The 13,969-nt window shown below is 42.5% G+C and overlaps 1 protein-coding gene across 3 annotated transcripts in view; it reads left to right on the top strand.

The window, feature by feature from the left end:
* Positions 1 to 13,969, top strand: part of ZNF704 (zinc finger protein 704) — a 92,863-nt gene that overhangs the window by 67,434 nt on the left and 11,460 nt on the right. For 2 of the 3 annotated variants that reach the window (XR_006178417.1, XR_006178416.1), the window contains exons 5-10: positions 226 to 326; positions 2,174 to 2,435; positions 5,376 to 5,480; positions 8,756 to 8,850; positions 10,562 to 11,560; positions 12,011 to 12,139. Coding sequence is in view for 1 of the 3 variants with exons in the window: in XM_042868958.1 (XP_042724892.1) it covers positions 226 to 326; positions 2,174 to 2,435; positions 5,376 to 5,480; positions 8,756 to 8,850; positions 10,562 to 10,673 (675 nt within the window). In the remaining 2 variants the exon portion in view is untranslated. Of the gene's footprint in view, positions 1 to 225; positions 327 to 2,173; positions 2,436 to 5,375; positions 5,481 to 8,755; positions 8,851 to 10,561; positions 11,862 to 12,010; positions 12,140 to 13,969 lie in introns of those variants that run through there. The other variant, XM_042868958.1, reaches the window with a different exon arrangement.

Raw genomic sequence — 13,969 nt, 5'->3', positions numbered from 1 at the left:
TGGGCACAGGCCGCTCCTTTCTCTGCACTTTGTAGAACCCAGTGGGATTGTGCTGTTAGCTGAGACAATGACAGTATGAGAAATGGGGATTTAGAGGCTGTAGGCATTCAGCGATTGATTCGGCTTACAGATAAGACTGTTTTATAAGTCTGTGCTTGTTTTGGGTTGCTTTCTCCTTCTTCTGTCCTCCTTGTGACTAAGAATACATTGCTCTCTTTGTTTCAGAACTCAATGAAGGTGATGTTCAAATGCCTGTGGAAAAACTGTGGAAAGGTACTGAGCACAGCTGCAGGGATTCAGAAACACATACGGACCATCCACCTCGGGTATGAGACCGCTGCCTTCAGAAGTCAAAGGGATTTGCTGTGCTTTGCCTGGGAGATGACTGAATTATCCTTGCCTTTTCTAAGATCCAAAGGTTTCTGGAGTAGTTGAGGAGCAATGTGTAGAGGTGAACAGGAACTTCTTCCAAAAGCAAAGCACTTTCTTTTCCAAGCTTTAGTGAACTTTGCTAGAAGGTCTCAAGAAGCTGTGATCACACTGTGCTTCCCCCAGCGGCAGCACAGCTCAGAAACATTTGATGCAGAATTGTTTCCAGTAATGCCTGCTCCCTGCTTGTCATGTCCAGTCTGCAGCTGGGTGAAAGATGGCAGGTTTCATGGTGCTGCATGAGTACTGTCCAGTTTCGTTTCACATTGAATTGCGTTCTGAGTCAAAGCAATTAAGAAAACTGAAAATGAAACCAAGCTGCTAATTCCATGTGTGTTTATTTGGACTAGAAGCAAAAGCTAATGAATCTTGTATGACATGAGGTTTTTTGAGAGCTTTAGTTTTCAACTAAAATCTCCTGTGCAATTCACTGAGTGACCTAGCTGTTTAATATATTAATTACATGGAGACCCAGTGCTACCTCACAGCGTTAGTGAGCAGGCAGTCTGGGAGACAGTCTGGACATCATGGCAGTGGAAAGGGGAAGGGTGTCCAGGTGTTGCCTTACATGCATATGTAATGGAATCTTTTTTCTCATTTCCCTTCTTTGTGGTCCTCACCTGAGGGTTATGCAGATGTATGTGTTGTGTAAGTCTGTGTTACCCAGTGCTTATAAATTAAAAGTGACTGCGAGTTGTAGTCTGGCATGGAGCTCTGGGGGGTTGTGCAACAGTGCTAGTAACTGGTGTTGGGCTCAAGTTCCAAAGACTGAAGCTGTCGGAAAAAATCTCTTTCAAAATGCAGTTATCTTCTTTTTGCTTCGTCCTTTGTATTGCTGGGACATCTTTTGAATGGCATGGGGCAGGGAGAAGTAAACAGCAGAGCTTCCCATATGGAAGATTCAGGACAAAAAAAAATCATGTATGAGCTGTGAGGTTGAATTTTAACAACGTGAGTGTTGGGAATGTGCTAAAATAGTGTTTTGTTTGGGAGTTCCTGATAATGTGTAGACTGGCAGGAATAATTGCTTGTGACTGGGCTGCTTCATGCCCAGCATTTGTTGTCTAGCACACAGCAGGTGGGGCCAGGGGATGCAGGGGCAGGCAAGCCTCTTGCAACTCCTCCCTCGGTAAGTCTGCATCTGAAGGTTAGGACCAGACAGCCCAGCACGGGCAAGCCAGCCCTTAAGTGTCCCTTCTGTGCCCATGTTGGAGTGAGTCGCATGGTGAGACTGTTACCAAGTAGCTTATTCTATTAGGCCAAGGAAAGTTACAGAAAACCGTGTCCAAAACGATATTTGACTTAAGAAACTAGTGATAAGATAATAACTTACTTCCTGTTAGGTTAGCAGGGTTTATCTTGCCCATGCTTGTTACCTTTAAATGCCCTATTGTGGCTGCTTTGTCATTTATGAAGTTAAAGTGCTCTGAGATTCTTGTAAACTTCAATAGTCAGCAATGGGAAGCAAGTACTGCTTGATATTTATGCTGAGGCATAGAAGTTAAACATCAAGTCCAAGGTCAAAGAATTAGAAGAAATAAAGTTTAAATTTCTGCTTCTTTTCCCTTCAGACTGGGTAATTTTCTTTTCCTCCCTAGAGTCAGATCTCTGATAAGGTAGGAAGAGTTAAAACTGGAAATACTAATTAATTGACAGCATGAATATATTTGCTTATGCATCTAGAACTTAGGATACAGCTTAAGGCTCTTGCTTTCATTTAATCATTTCCTTTTTCTTGATACAGACGCGTAGGAGAATCTGACTACAGTGACGGAGAGGAGGATTTTTACTACACAGAAATCAGGCTCAACACGGACTCAGTAGCTGATGGCCTAAGCAGCCTTTCACCAGTCTCTCCATCTTTAGCATCTCCTCCTTCCTTTCCCACCCAAGACGCAATCCGTCCTGAAACTTCCTGTGCCAAAACTGAGACTAAATTGATGACACCTCTGAGCCGCTCAGCTCCTACCAACCTCTACCTCGTACACACGGACCATGCTTACCAGGTAATGCTGCTGAGGGTGAGCTCCACTCACTGCACTGACTTCATTAATGTAGAAGAAGATGTCTGAATACTGTGTTTAGATTTTGAAAAGCCAAGCTTAGTTTTAGTGAGTCAGAGAGTTTCATAGAGCAAGAACAGTTAATGGGGCTTGTTTCATTTAAACCATATGTCCACTTCTGGGTTAGTTCTTTCTGCTCTCACCACAGCCAGTGGACTTTTGGGTACAATCTTCCAGTCGTGTGTAGAGTCATTGAATTGCTCAGGTTGGAAAAGATCTTCAAGATATCAGGTCCAACTGCAACCTAACCATACTACCCTCACTCTGGCAACCCTCTGCTAAATCATGTCCCTGAGCAGTACAGGTGCATGCTTCATGTTGAGAAGAGTTGCTCTGTGTATTCCACTGCCTACTCAGTTATTTCTCCAATGACCATAAGAAACGCCTAAGGTGACATGTTCTCGTGTGATCTCCTGCATTGTAAACAGTCTCTATCAGTCAGCTAAATCCCTCCCACAGTGTTAGCTCTGCTAATACTGAACGTCTGGAAGCAAGTACCCAAAACATGCTAGGAACAATTCCTTTCCTCTACTGTGTGCAGCATGAGATGTCAGTTTGCGTATGTGAAGTAGAGCAGGAAAAATGAAAAGAACGTATGTGATACCCTCCCACTCTTAGAGATAATTCTTTACGAATGGGAAAACTCCAGTCGTATCCAAGGTGCTGTTCAAAAAGCTTCCAGCTAAGTTCAGACAGAAGGCATTAATTGGGAAAGCGCACTAAAATTTGGTATGTTTTGGTCTGGATGCCATATGAGAAAATACGAATTGAGACTTTGAAGTGGTGTGGTCCATGACCTGCGTATGCACTGGAGAACTGAACTCTTAAATTTGTCAGGCGCAGTAACTCTTGTATACAGCATTGTGCAGATAAAACCCTTTTGTTGTTTGTCTGGAACAGCATAGTTTGATCTCCCACGCACTTTGGAAAGCATGAGTGGAAGTCTGGGACCTCAGGTGGGAGCTGCATCAGGTAGTGCAGCAGCCTGGGCACCGATGAAGCCAGCTAAGAGAAGGACTTTCTTCTCAGTCTCGCTTGAGCCCTGCCTCTCCCATAGTGAGGTACCAGATCCTGGCTGCTCGCTTCGTCTGGGATTTGTAGTTGCCATGTTCTTTCCTGCTGTATGAAGACTCACTCAATCCTCCTTTATATAGCAGAGAAAGGATATGCCAGCCCTTTCCATTTTTTTTCCAGCCTTTGAATAACACATTTGATTAAGGAAATTCTGTTTGAAATGTTTCAACTGCTTGAATTGGATTGGGACTGATGTATTCCATGGTATCATACTGCATGTGCCTGAACCCTACAAGTGCCTCCTTGTCACGTTGCTCCATTTTGAGTACTTCATTTTATCAGTGAGGAACGACCCTGTGCGTACTGCATAAGGCATTCTCTTGAACTGAGGTCCCTGTTCCAGTTCCCGTTCAGGTTTTCTTTGCCAAAGAAGCAGCTTATGTGGAGCAGATCAGTGGGATGCAGTGTCTGAGTCCTCCAGCCCAACCAGGGGAGACACCCCACCACGTGGAGTTACTGTATTTTTCCTGTTGCCTTTCAGAGGTTTTTCTCTTTCACTGAACTCAGCAGACATGTGCTTCCTCGAGGAGTTGATGTGTCTGTATTTAACCTCTTGGAACTGCAGCCTCAGCAGCATTGGGAGCATAGCTGCAATAGATGGAATCATTCAGTGGCCTTGGTTTCTTTTGCTTGGAGAGATTCCAGAGAATTGCTTCAGCAATTTGCTCCAAAGAATATTTTTAATGGGAACAATCAGATGGCAGTTTGGCATCGCTCCTCTTCAGAGTGGTTCAGGGAAGCAGTTAGGTGACTCCAGCAGCCTCAAACACAGTCTCTACTTAGATAAATGCTTCGTTTGCTGTGAGATTCAGGTGACTGAAAGACAAAAAGAAAGCTCATTTTTAAGAGCAAATTCTTTATAAATTTTAATCAAGAAGTCTTTTATTTTTTGGGGGGGATGAAAGCTTGAATCTCAGGAGTCAAGGGAAGCCTGTGTTGATAATTGTCGCACTCCTGCCAGACAGAGTAAATGTGAGGTAATGTGAGGTTACAAATTTCCTGACTCTGTCAAGTGAACAGGGATGCAAAATGATGGAGGAAAGGAATTCCAGGGGGCACAAAGCCAAGTGAGAAAAACTGAGGGAAGAGATAAGGTGAAAAATACCAAACAATCCTAAGCTGAGCTCGTTGAGGATTGCAAGCCGGGTATTACTGGGTGTTACAACCAGATGGAGGGAAGGTGAGAGTTCTTTGTACTGAAAGCGACCTTCAGATATTTGCTTTAGCTTCGGCTGTCATTGAATCCCAAGCTTCTTGTTTTTAATAAGAGCAGCTGTTCTAATTGGGATGAAACATTTGTCTGACGAATGAAAAATGGCCAATCCTTACTGCTAATGCTGTTGTCTGAAAGTCCTCTCCATCCAATCTTCAGTTACTTTAACCTGCTGTCACCAGTTTATATAGTTGCTTGTTTATCACTGTGGGTAGGTTAATCATTTGTACTATTTTTTTTGCTGCCAACTGGCATTATTAAAACAGGGTTGTTTTTTTAATATGGTACTTGAGTTCATGTTTTTTCTACCAGACCCAGGTTTTAAAGGTTTTGCATGGATACTTGTGAGAGCTATCATCTTCCTCCAAACAGGGTTTTAACAAGAGCAGTATATAAACATGTTCCTTCCTTACTGGCTTATCTGTGATTATCCTTCTCAGCAACAGGGTAAAATGCTTGTCACTGTCAGCACTGTGAAGGTTTTTTCCACCTCTGAAGCTCTCCTGCAGATTTAGTTTTAAGGAGTAAAAGATCCCTTGACATGCTTTGGAAAATGAATGGTTCTTTTACTGGAATAATATTTTCTTTTCAAACAGGCCACTCCTCCAGTGAACATTCCAGGGTCAACTAAATTCACTCCCAATGGCAGTAGCTTTAGCATCTCTTGGCAGTCGCCTCCAGTTACCTTCACCGGCATCCCAGTAAGTGAATGACAAGAAAAAAGAAAAAAAAAAAAAGAAAGAAGGAAGGAAAAAAAAAATATTGAAGAACTTTTTGTGTGTTTTCAGAGTATCTCATAACAGCAGTGATTTTGACAGAACAGGTACAGAAAAGAAATAAGTCAAGTTTTGCCCCAGTTTGCTTGTGTGACTGACTGTAGCCCTCTTGCCAATCTCTTAAATGCAAGTACAGTGTTTTTTCTCTTTTGTTGGTTTTTTTTTTTTGCCTTGGACCACAAGCAGAGAACAGGATTGATAGGATTGATAGTATGTTTTTTAAAATACTTGTTTTTGAAAGAATTTTCGGGGAGGTGCAGAACTCATCACTGCACGCTGCTTTTTCTGCCACTAAGAGATTGCTTATGAGGCTGGAGATAAAACTAACAAGGCAGTGGTTATGTTAACAGGGTAATTGGAACCAAGCAGCAGGGCTGTTATCTAAATGAACTCTGAAGATGAAGTATAGTTGAAAGGCAGCAGAAGGAAAGAAATAAAGTATGAAGTCTGACCCCAGTAGGCTACAGGGATGTAGCCTCTACTGGCAGCAGAAAGTTCTGTAATTTTGCACAAAACAATGCATGTAATACATAAAGTATTTTTAATATTACTTTTAATATTAATACGTGGTGCAGCGTGACAACGTTTTAATGAAGTATTGGATGCAAAGTCAGCTCTGGCCCTTCCTTCACATAGATGGATAATGTACGAGGCCGTATTTTCTTACAGAACTGCAGAAATTGGTTGTTTGCTGAAACATAGGTTTCCAGTAGTCCTAAACGTGAAGCAGTATAGGTGTGGATACTGTAGGGGGAGGTAAAAACCTTAATGAAAGCTTCAGAGGGATTAGGTGTCTAGTGCCTCGCATGGTGAGTGCTAAGAACAAACATAATCGCTGCCTTCAGTAAAGGAAGATCTTTTATGTAACAAGGAGAAATAAATATGTATCAAATTTATTCTGATTTTTATTAGAAAGCATTTTTTGTTATAAATTAAGATTCCCTAATCATGAACTCACTTCATATGATAGTGTTTCATTTAATATTGTGCCTTCTGAATTTTTACAATGTATTGCATAACACACATTGCTCATTTAAAGATCCATATAGCTTTTTGTCCTACCGCCACTGAATATTGGACATGGTGATAACAGATGCTATTTCCCTCCCTTTTCTTCACCAAGTGAATCTCCAAAGCTTCTTAACGTCAACCTTTGGCAAATGTTGGAGATTTTCTCAGACTGTGGTATCCTGCAGGTCTGATAAAAAACGAAAGTGGCTGAATCAATTACGCTGTGCTCTGCCAATGAATATTTATTAAGTTCTATCAAGGAACAACTCACAGTGAAAGACATCATGCTGTCAGCAATTTGAACAAGAGCGCCTCGACAGAGCGTGCTATCTGTGAAGTTCCTCGAGTATTTGATTTCACAACAATGGGGTTGATACACAGCAATTACAAAACTGGCTCCTTCTGCGGAGTAGCAGAAACTGGTGCCAGTAGTGTTGGGAATCTAAAAGTGCAATTACCCACACTGTAAATCAGGCACATAAGCCGACAGGATTATACGTGTGTGTTGAGTTTGCTTGCTCAAGCAACAACGTTGAACCCTAGCTTTAGAGCTGACTCTTCTCAAGGGAATTCAAGAGATGCCAAATCGCTTTCACAGAATTGCGTGAAGATAGCAGTGATGTAGGTATGATTCAGAAATAATCCCAGTACAAAAACCTCGGGAAGCGTTGATGATAGCAGAATAATAAAGCACTCTGGGAACCATATGAACTGATTTTTATGTGTCTGCTATGTAGGTCGCAGTAATGCCTCCTATTTATTTCCAGGGAAACTCCAACAGATACAGTGAGCACCATGACACTATTTGATAGAGCACATTCTCGGCTAGAAGGGCATTTCTTTCAGAGCAGCCCTTGTGATATTTATAGGGCTGCCAGCCAAAAACAACCAACCAGTCCAACCTTTTAAGTTCATGCACACTTTTATATTCTGTCAGCAGTGAGATCATTTAAGAATGAAAGCCTTGCCTGTAGTGGGAAGTGATGTGTGGTAAGAGCAGATGTAAATACAAAGTGATGCTAAATAACTGCATATGAAATGAAAGTTGCATTTCGCTTGTGTGTTTTTAAGTAAATGACATAGTGCCTTACAAAAGCAGGGCTGTGCTAATTCTCACCCTTGCAATGAGTGCAACTCCTTTTGGAAAGTGGTAGTCATATAGTGGAGCTTCTCTGCCTCACACAAGGCTTACATACAACCAGCCTGTGACAGAGCCAGTGGAATGCATGCTTTGCTCTGAGCACTGTGCATGCCTTTCTGTATGTATTTGGCCCCTGAGGTTAGGTGCATGTCCACAGCAAGCAAGGGAACTTAAGAGGGTAATTCCAAGCCATTACTTTCTGTCTTACCCATAATAGTTACAGGCAATTTTCTAAAATAGCTTTGGGCTACCTTTTTGGCTGGTGACAAACCACTGAGAAGTAAAAAATGGGTATGGATTTACAAAAGTATGTAGGCTACAAATTCTTTCGTGTTACCAGCGGTGTGGGGATAGGATGAGTGTGTCGTGCATGCCAAGAGGGCTGTTGAACCAAGAAGGTTTACAGTGCATAGTAAAGGACTTAATTCAGTGCAGCTTGTTAGCAGCCATGATCAGTAGGACTGTCTTGCACTCCCACTGAAACCTGGGGGGCTGCACTGTAACTGGCCTGCAGCAAACTCCCTTCTCCCAAGCTGTCCCTGCACAAGAGTCACAGGTTAGAGCAATGTAAAAAATCCCTTCATCTCACAAGAGATTATTAGTATTCATCTGAACGCAGGCTGAGGTCTGTTTTTGTAATTATTTTAAACTGGAGAGTTTTAATAAGAGCCTTTCAGAGTCTTAAAAAGCATGAATGCATGCATTTGCTGTATTCCCCCAAATCTTAAGTGATGCTGCTCTGTACTCTGGCTTACTCTGCTTGGGTGACTAGACAGAGAAAAGCAACGTGGAGCTGATATCATGTACATATTTACACCTCCAGCTTCTTCAGACCTTTAAATTATTTGTGTTTGTATGCTGTTTACTGACCTCTCCTTGGTGTGTCAGCCACTGTGTATCACAAATTACTTTTTCTGGAAGCGGTTCTATCTGTCAATATCTGTCAATCAAACAGCAGCAGTTTGATTACCGTAGATTTAAAGGTGTGTTTCTATTGCATTCATGTCTGCATGCAGTTCATAAGTGACCTTTTTGTCTGTATTGACAGGTCTCACCAACTCACAATCGTCCTGCCGGGAGTGGAGAGCAGAAGCAGTCCCACACAGTTCTTTCATCACCACCCAGAGTAGCGTTTGGATTGAGGTATGGGACCATTGGCTCCTGCTGACAGACCAGTAGCTTCAGACTTTGGGGGGTGTTTAGTGAACAAGATGTCGGTGGCCACAGAAAAAGAAGAACTGCAGCACCAAGTGTGGTTGCAGTTGTCAGGCAGCTTCTTACTGGGACATTTCGGGATAACGTATCCATGCTTTTCATTAGCACCAGAAGTAAAGTTCAGGGGAAAAATGAGTTGTCGAGGAATGAAAAGGGCACAGACTGTGAAGGAGAACGGCAGGCCTTACGCCAGGTAGATCTGGAGTTCAGATGCACATCTAAACTCCCCTGTAAAGCAGTGGTATGCAGATCCACAGTTCCAGCTGAAGCATCTTGAACTTCGTTGCTTTTTTCTCTGAGATGCTGTTGCATTAAAAAAAAATCAAACTGCAATGCTGTATTTCTTCTAGTAAAGAAACTCTTTGTTTCTCACAGTCCTAAAAGGTGACTGAACCCTAAAAAGACAACAGAGCACTAGGAAGATTTTATGCTTTTCAGTTTCAGTGTGACTCTTGGATCATCACAAGTGCTATAAATGGAACTTGGGATGTTCCCAATTCATGGACTGTGCTTATTGTCAGTAATAAAAAAACTCATAAATATGCAAGAGAATAATCACAAGGCAGCTCCTGTGTGCCATGCAGTATCTCATGCAGGTATTAAACAGTTGTGTCTGTACACTCATTTGACTTAAGGACTCTAGGTCTGGCAGCGCTGCTGTCATGAGCATTGGGTCACTCCTTGTAGCATTGCTCCTCAGGTTTGCTGTGTGTTGAGTAGTATTTTAACATTTATCTTAATCATTTTCTGCAATCCTCTTGTGAGCTTTAAGTATGGTGGTAGGATGGAATACACGACAATCACGGTGGCTTTAAAAGCAGGTACTGCCTGCCTTGCTGGTTTCAGGGAGGAAAAGAGCACACGTGAACACAGAATCACAGAATGGCCCAGGTTGGGAGGGACCTCAAGGATTGTGAATCTCCAACCCGCCTGCCACAGGCAGGGCCACCAACCTCCACATTTAATACTAGACCAGGGCTCCATCCAATCTGGCCTTGAACTCCTCCAGGGACGGGGCATCCACAACCCCTCAGGGCTGCCTGTTCCAGCACCTCACCACTCTCATAGTAGAGAACATGTTGCAGCTGAGGGCTGAAACTTGTTTTTAATTGCCTGGATGTTGTTCAGTCTGTGAGCTCAGCAAACCACGCAGGAAGGATGTACAAACTTAGGAGCTGGCAGCGCTTCCTCTCTTTTGCATAGCTGCTGCATGCCTACAGCCAAGGTCTGCTGCTGTGCACTGGGCAATGTATTTGTAGCGCAGCGCTACAGCAGAGAGCACTCGTGTGCGATGTGAGCCTGGCTGTGCTGTGGGATAGCTGTGGTTGTCCATTACACCTTGGCACTGCGTGTGGCTAAAGTAACACGAATGTAGACCAAGCTGAGCCTGGCTGAAGTATGGGCTGTGCACCAGCCTAGGAAGAGGGGAGCAGGCTCAGCAGCTGCTGCAAAGGCTTCAGCCTTGCCGTGCATCTGCTTGCTTCATTGCTCTTGGTCAGCTCACAGATGCACCGCAGTCTCTTAGAAAGTGAGGCGTGCTCAGCCATCTGCACACCGCTGAACTCACTGTCCTGACCTGGGGAGGTGAGGCCAGGCTGCAAAACCGTAGTGTTAACGAGCTTCCCTTTCTGTCTGACAGGAAGCCGAGAGGGGAGGGGAAGAAGTGTCGGAAGGTCTATGGGATGGAGAACAGAGATATGTGGTGCACTGCCTGCCGGTGGAAGAAGGCCTGCCAAAGGTTCATCGACTGAAGAGCAAAGTTATGCAGAGGATTTAGGGATGGGGAAGGACAACGACAGGACCAGATTGCTACACCTGCACTGTATCACTTCCTGTTTCCCTCCAGTGATGTGGTGTTGGGATTTTTGTTTTATTATTTTTTGATTTGTTGGTTGTTTTGGTTTTTTTTTAACAAAGAGAGCTTTGTATTTCCAAGTGAAGCACTTGTAGCCAAGGAGAAGCACTAATTAAAACCTGTGTGGAGCAATAGAGCAAAAAAAAGTAAAAATAAAAAGCAAAACCAAGAACACACAACAAAATTCTGTCTTACGAAGTACTGACACCGGAGCAGCTATCAGTGTTTTTCTGTGTTGGTTTTTAGAAAAAAAAAAAAGGAAAAGTGAATTCCTTGCTAACTCTCTGAACTATTTGCTCCTTTGGGTTATTTTTAACCATTGCAGTCTGTTTGCTGCCAACATCTGTATTTGCTAAACTGGACATTTTTTCTTTTCCTGAAATGAAGATCTCTTTTTGAAAGCTTTCTAATAAACACTTCAGAGTCATATAAGCTACAGTTTACTCAACAAAAGCTGTAACTAAGACTGGAGACTGCTAAATAATTCTCCTGATACGAATGATCACGATGATATTATATTTTTGGAAAGGGGCTGTGGGAAGGAGTTGGGATTTTTGTTTGTTTCTTTCTAGGAGAAAAGAAAAGGCGGAATTTTCCTGAAGGACAAACTGCTCCTGGAAGGCTTTTAAACCATACACAGACCAGCAGAGTGGAAAGGAGTAACTCATGTACCAAACTGGATTTTGAGCCTTTGGAGGAAGAGAGGCAGCAATGGACAGTCACCAGCAGATCCGTCACTGCCAAAGTGGAGGGAAGAAATGCAATGACGGTTGATGGAAATCCGTAAGAATATAATGGGGGTCCGCTGGCTTTTCTTACTGCTCTTCCTGTTCATAGGGAGGAGCAGCAGCTGGACCAGCACACGCGTTGCTGCGGTAGGCCTGTAAAGAGCTGGGAGATGCACTAGGATTCCATGTAGTACCTGTTCAGGGACACGATCCAGTCCAGCAGTTCTGCTCTTGCTTCCTTTTCTCGTATTTGAGAGATGGTTAAGATAATGGTTTGCTCAGCTTTGGTTTTTTTTTCTACATATTAAAGTTGCTAAAATTTATTTTGCGCCAAAAAAAAAAAAAAAAAAAAAAACAAAAAAAAACCAAAAAAAAAAGGTAAAGAAAATACCACAAAATCATCTCAGAAAAAGAAGTACAGCAGCAAAGGAGCAACATATGTATGGTAAAGGTTCATTTCTTAGCTCGTTTTGATAAACGAAGTAATGGGTTTCTATACTTGCAGATGTTGGAAAGATTGGATACTTCCATGTCTCTGTCCATTAGGAAGTACACCTGAGTGTGGGAAGCTGTGTTCTGTCTCAACTTACGTGGAATTGCCATTAACTGACCATTATTTCAATGCAGAAATAAAGTAAGGATTTACTATGATATGAATGTATACCAGTAAATGACACTTGTCTGTTAAACAAAGCAAGACACCTTAAGGGGGAAAAAGAAAAGTGAAACTTTGCTTCTTATGGAGGCGTAGAGGCCCAACATTTCTGGCTTTCTTTTCTTCATACCATTTGAAATTAGACCAGATTTTTTTGTTGTTAATTATTTAATCTGTCTTCTCCTCTCTGAGATAAGGGACTCTTGATTATCCTGACAGCTTTCTAAAATCTGGTCCAGAGTTGACTTGATAGCTTTATTGAGCATGCTCTGCTGCTTACGCCTGTGTGAAAGCACAGAACAACAGTGCAGGCATTGAGAACGTGCACTAGGAATTGAGCAAAGCAGTACTGAGAGGTGAAGGATATAATAGAAGCTACTGGAGGATGTCATCTGGGTTCTTTTTAAACAAGTTAATTGGGCAATCAGATGCATAATTTGAGCATGCTATTTCTGCAGTTGTTTACAAATTGTGTAATTTACATGCACAAGCAGCAAGATATGCTTGCATGCACGCAATTTCTTGCTTATTTGCCTATTGTGTTCTGTAAGTCATTTAAGAAAACAACAGGAGGTAGGCTCAAAAACATAGATTGAAATATATGCACGTATGTATGTGTGTATCTATGTATATGCACACGTACATGTATGTATACGTAAAATCTGGAATCAGAAGGGAGGAGAAAGATTGGGTATCCATAGCCACTGTTTTAACATTGGTTTTTTCCCAGCAAAATGTGGGTTTTCTCTGCATGTTGTGTTGTTTTGGTTTTCTTAGTAAACCACCTCTGGGAATTCATAGCTCCAAATTTCATCTTTGAACACTTTGTGCATTTCTGTAGTAAGGCTTACTAGACCTGGGTCTTTCAGAGATGCTTCTGCTAATTTGCCCCTATTTTTACAAGCACTGCTAGACTGATTATAAGGCATCTCATAATTCATTTGGCTATCGTAAGACCTTCAGTATTTGCTTATATATTTGTTCTTCCCCTCCTTTTGTGTTTTGCCTGTTTGCTTTGGAGAATTTTGTAAAAAAAATGTATTAGAATGTATGTTATTTTCTTAATGTCATGGCATGATGAGAACCTTTCCTGAGGGCACTTTATGAATTATTGTAGTAAGATTATTCTTAATAGATTTCTGCACAGAAGATGGGTGGTGTTGTCAGCACAGATCGCTCTCTGGTACACATTTCATACAGATTACGTATAGGCACAAGAGCTGCGAGTCATCAGGTGTGATAGAGAAATTTTGTTAAGCTGAGACCAGGAAATGCTTCAGCCACCACAAATTCTGCCAGGACAGAGTTAAACAAATTCTGCCAGGACAGAGTTAAACAATCCGTATTTTCACACCATTGGCAATCAGCAGAGTTTTTATTGAATGAGTTTGGTATCTTTAGGCTGTGGCATTTCTGGTGCTGCATCTCACTTGTGGCCTAGGGTGGCACAGCCCTCGTGCTGCCTGAGGCCATCCCCCAGTGCTTCAGATCTCAAGTTCAGATTGATGCCTGTCCTGGCATTACCAGGCACCATGCTTTGCATCCAAGTTCTGCACAGTTCCTTTTAGAAAGAGTAAAATCCTTTGTTCCCCAGGGAGGAACTGGCTTGAAAGGCGGCTTGAACCTTGGCTCATTTCTCATCATTGGTACCCACCATTTTCTGTAATTTCTGTGTTTGTAGTTTTATAGGCCTTCATCTCTGACCTTCCAGAGAAGTCGGGAGGAGTGGCCAGAGTTTGTCATGCGGTGTTTGTGTGCTGTGGGTGCTTGGGTGTGTGTGTACTTATGGCAAGAGCTGGGAGCTCTCCC

The sequence above is a fragment of the Lagopus leucura genome, unplaced genomic scaffold (genome assembly GCF_019238085.1).
Source record: "Lagopus leucura isolate 7727_CA_CO unplaced genomic scaffold, USGS_WTPT01 Super-Scaffold_100002, whole genome shotgun sequence".
In the NCBI taxonomy this organism is placed as follows: Eukaryota; Metazoa; Chordata; class Aves; order Galliformes; family Phasianidae; genus Lagopus; species Lagopus leucura.
This window is presented reverse-complemented; position numbering and strand designations above follow the sequence as displayed.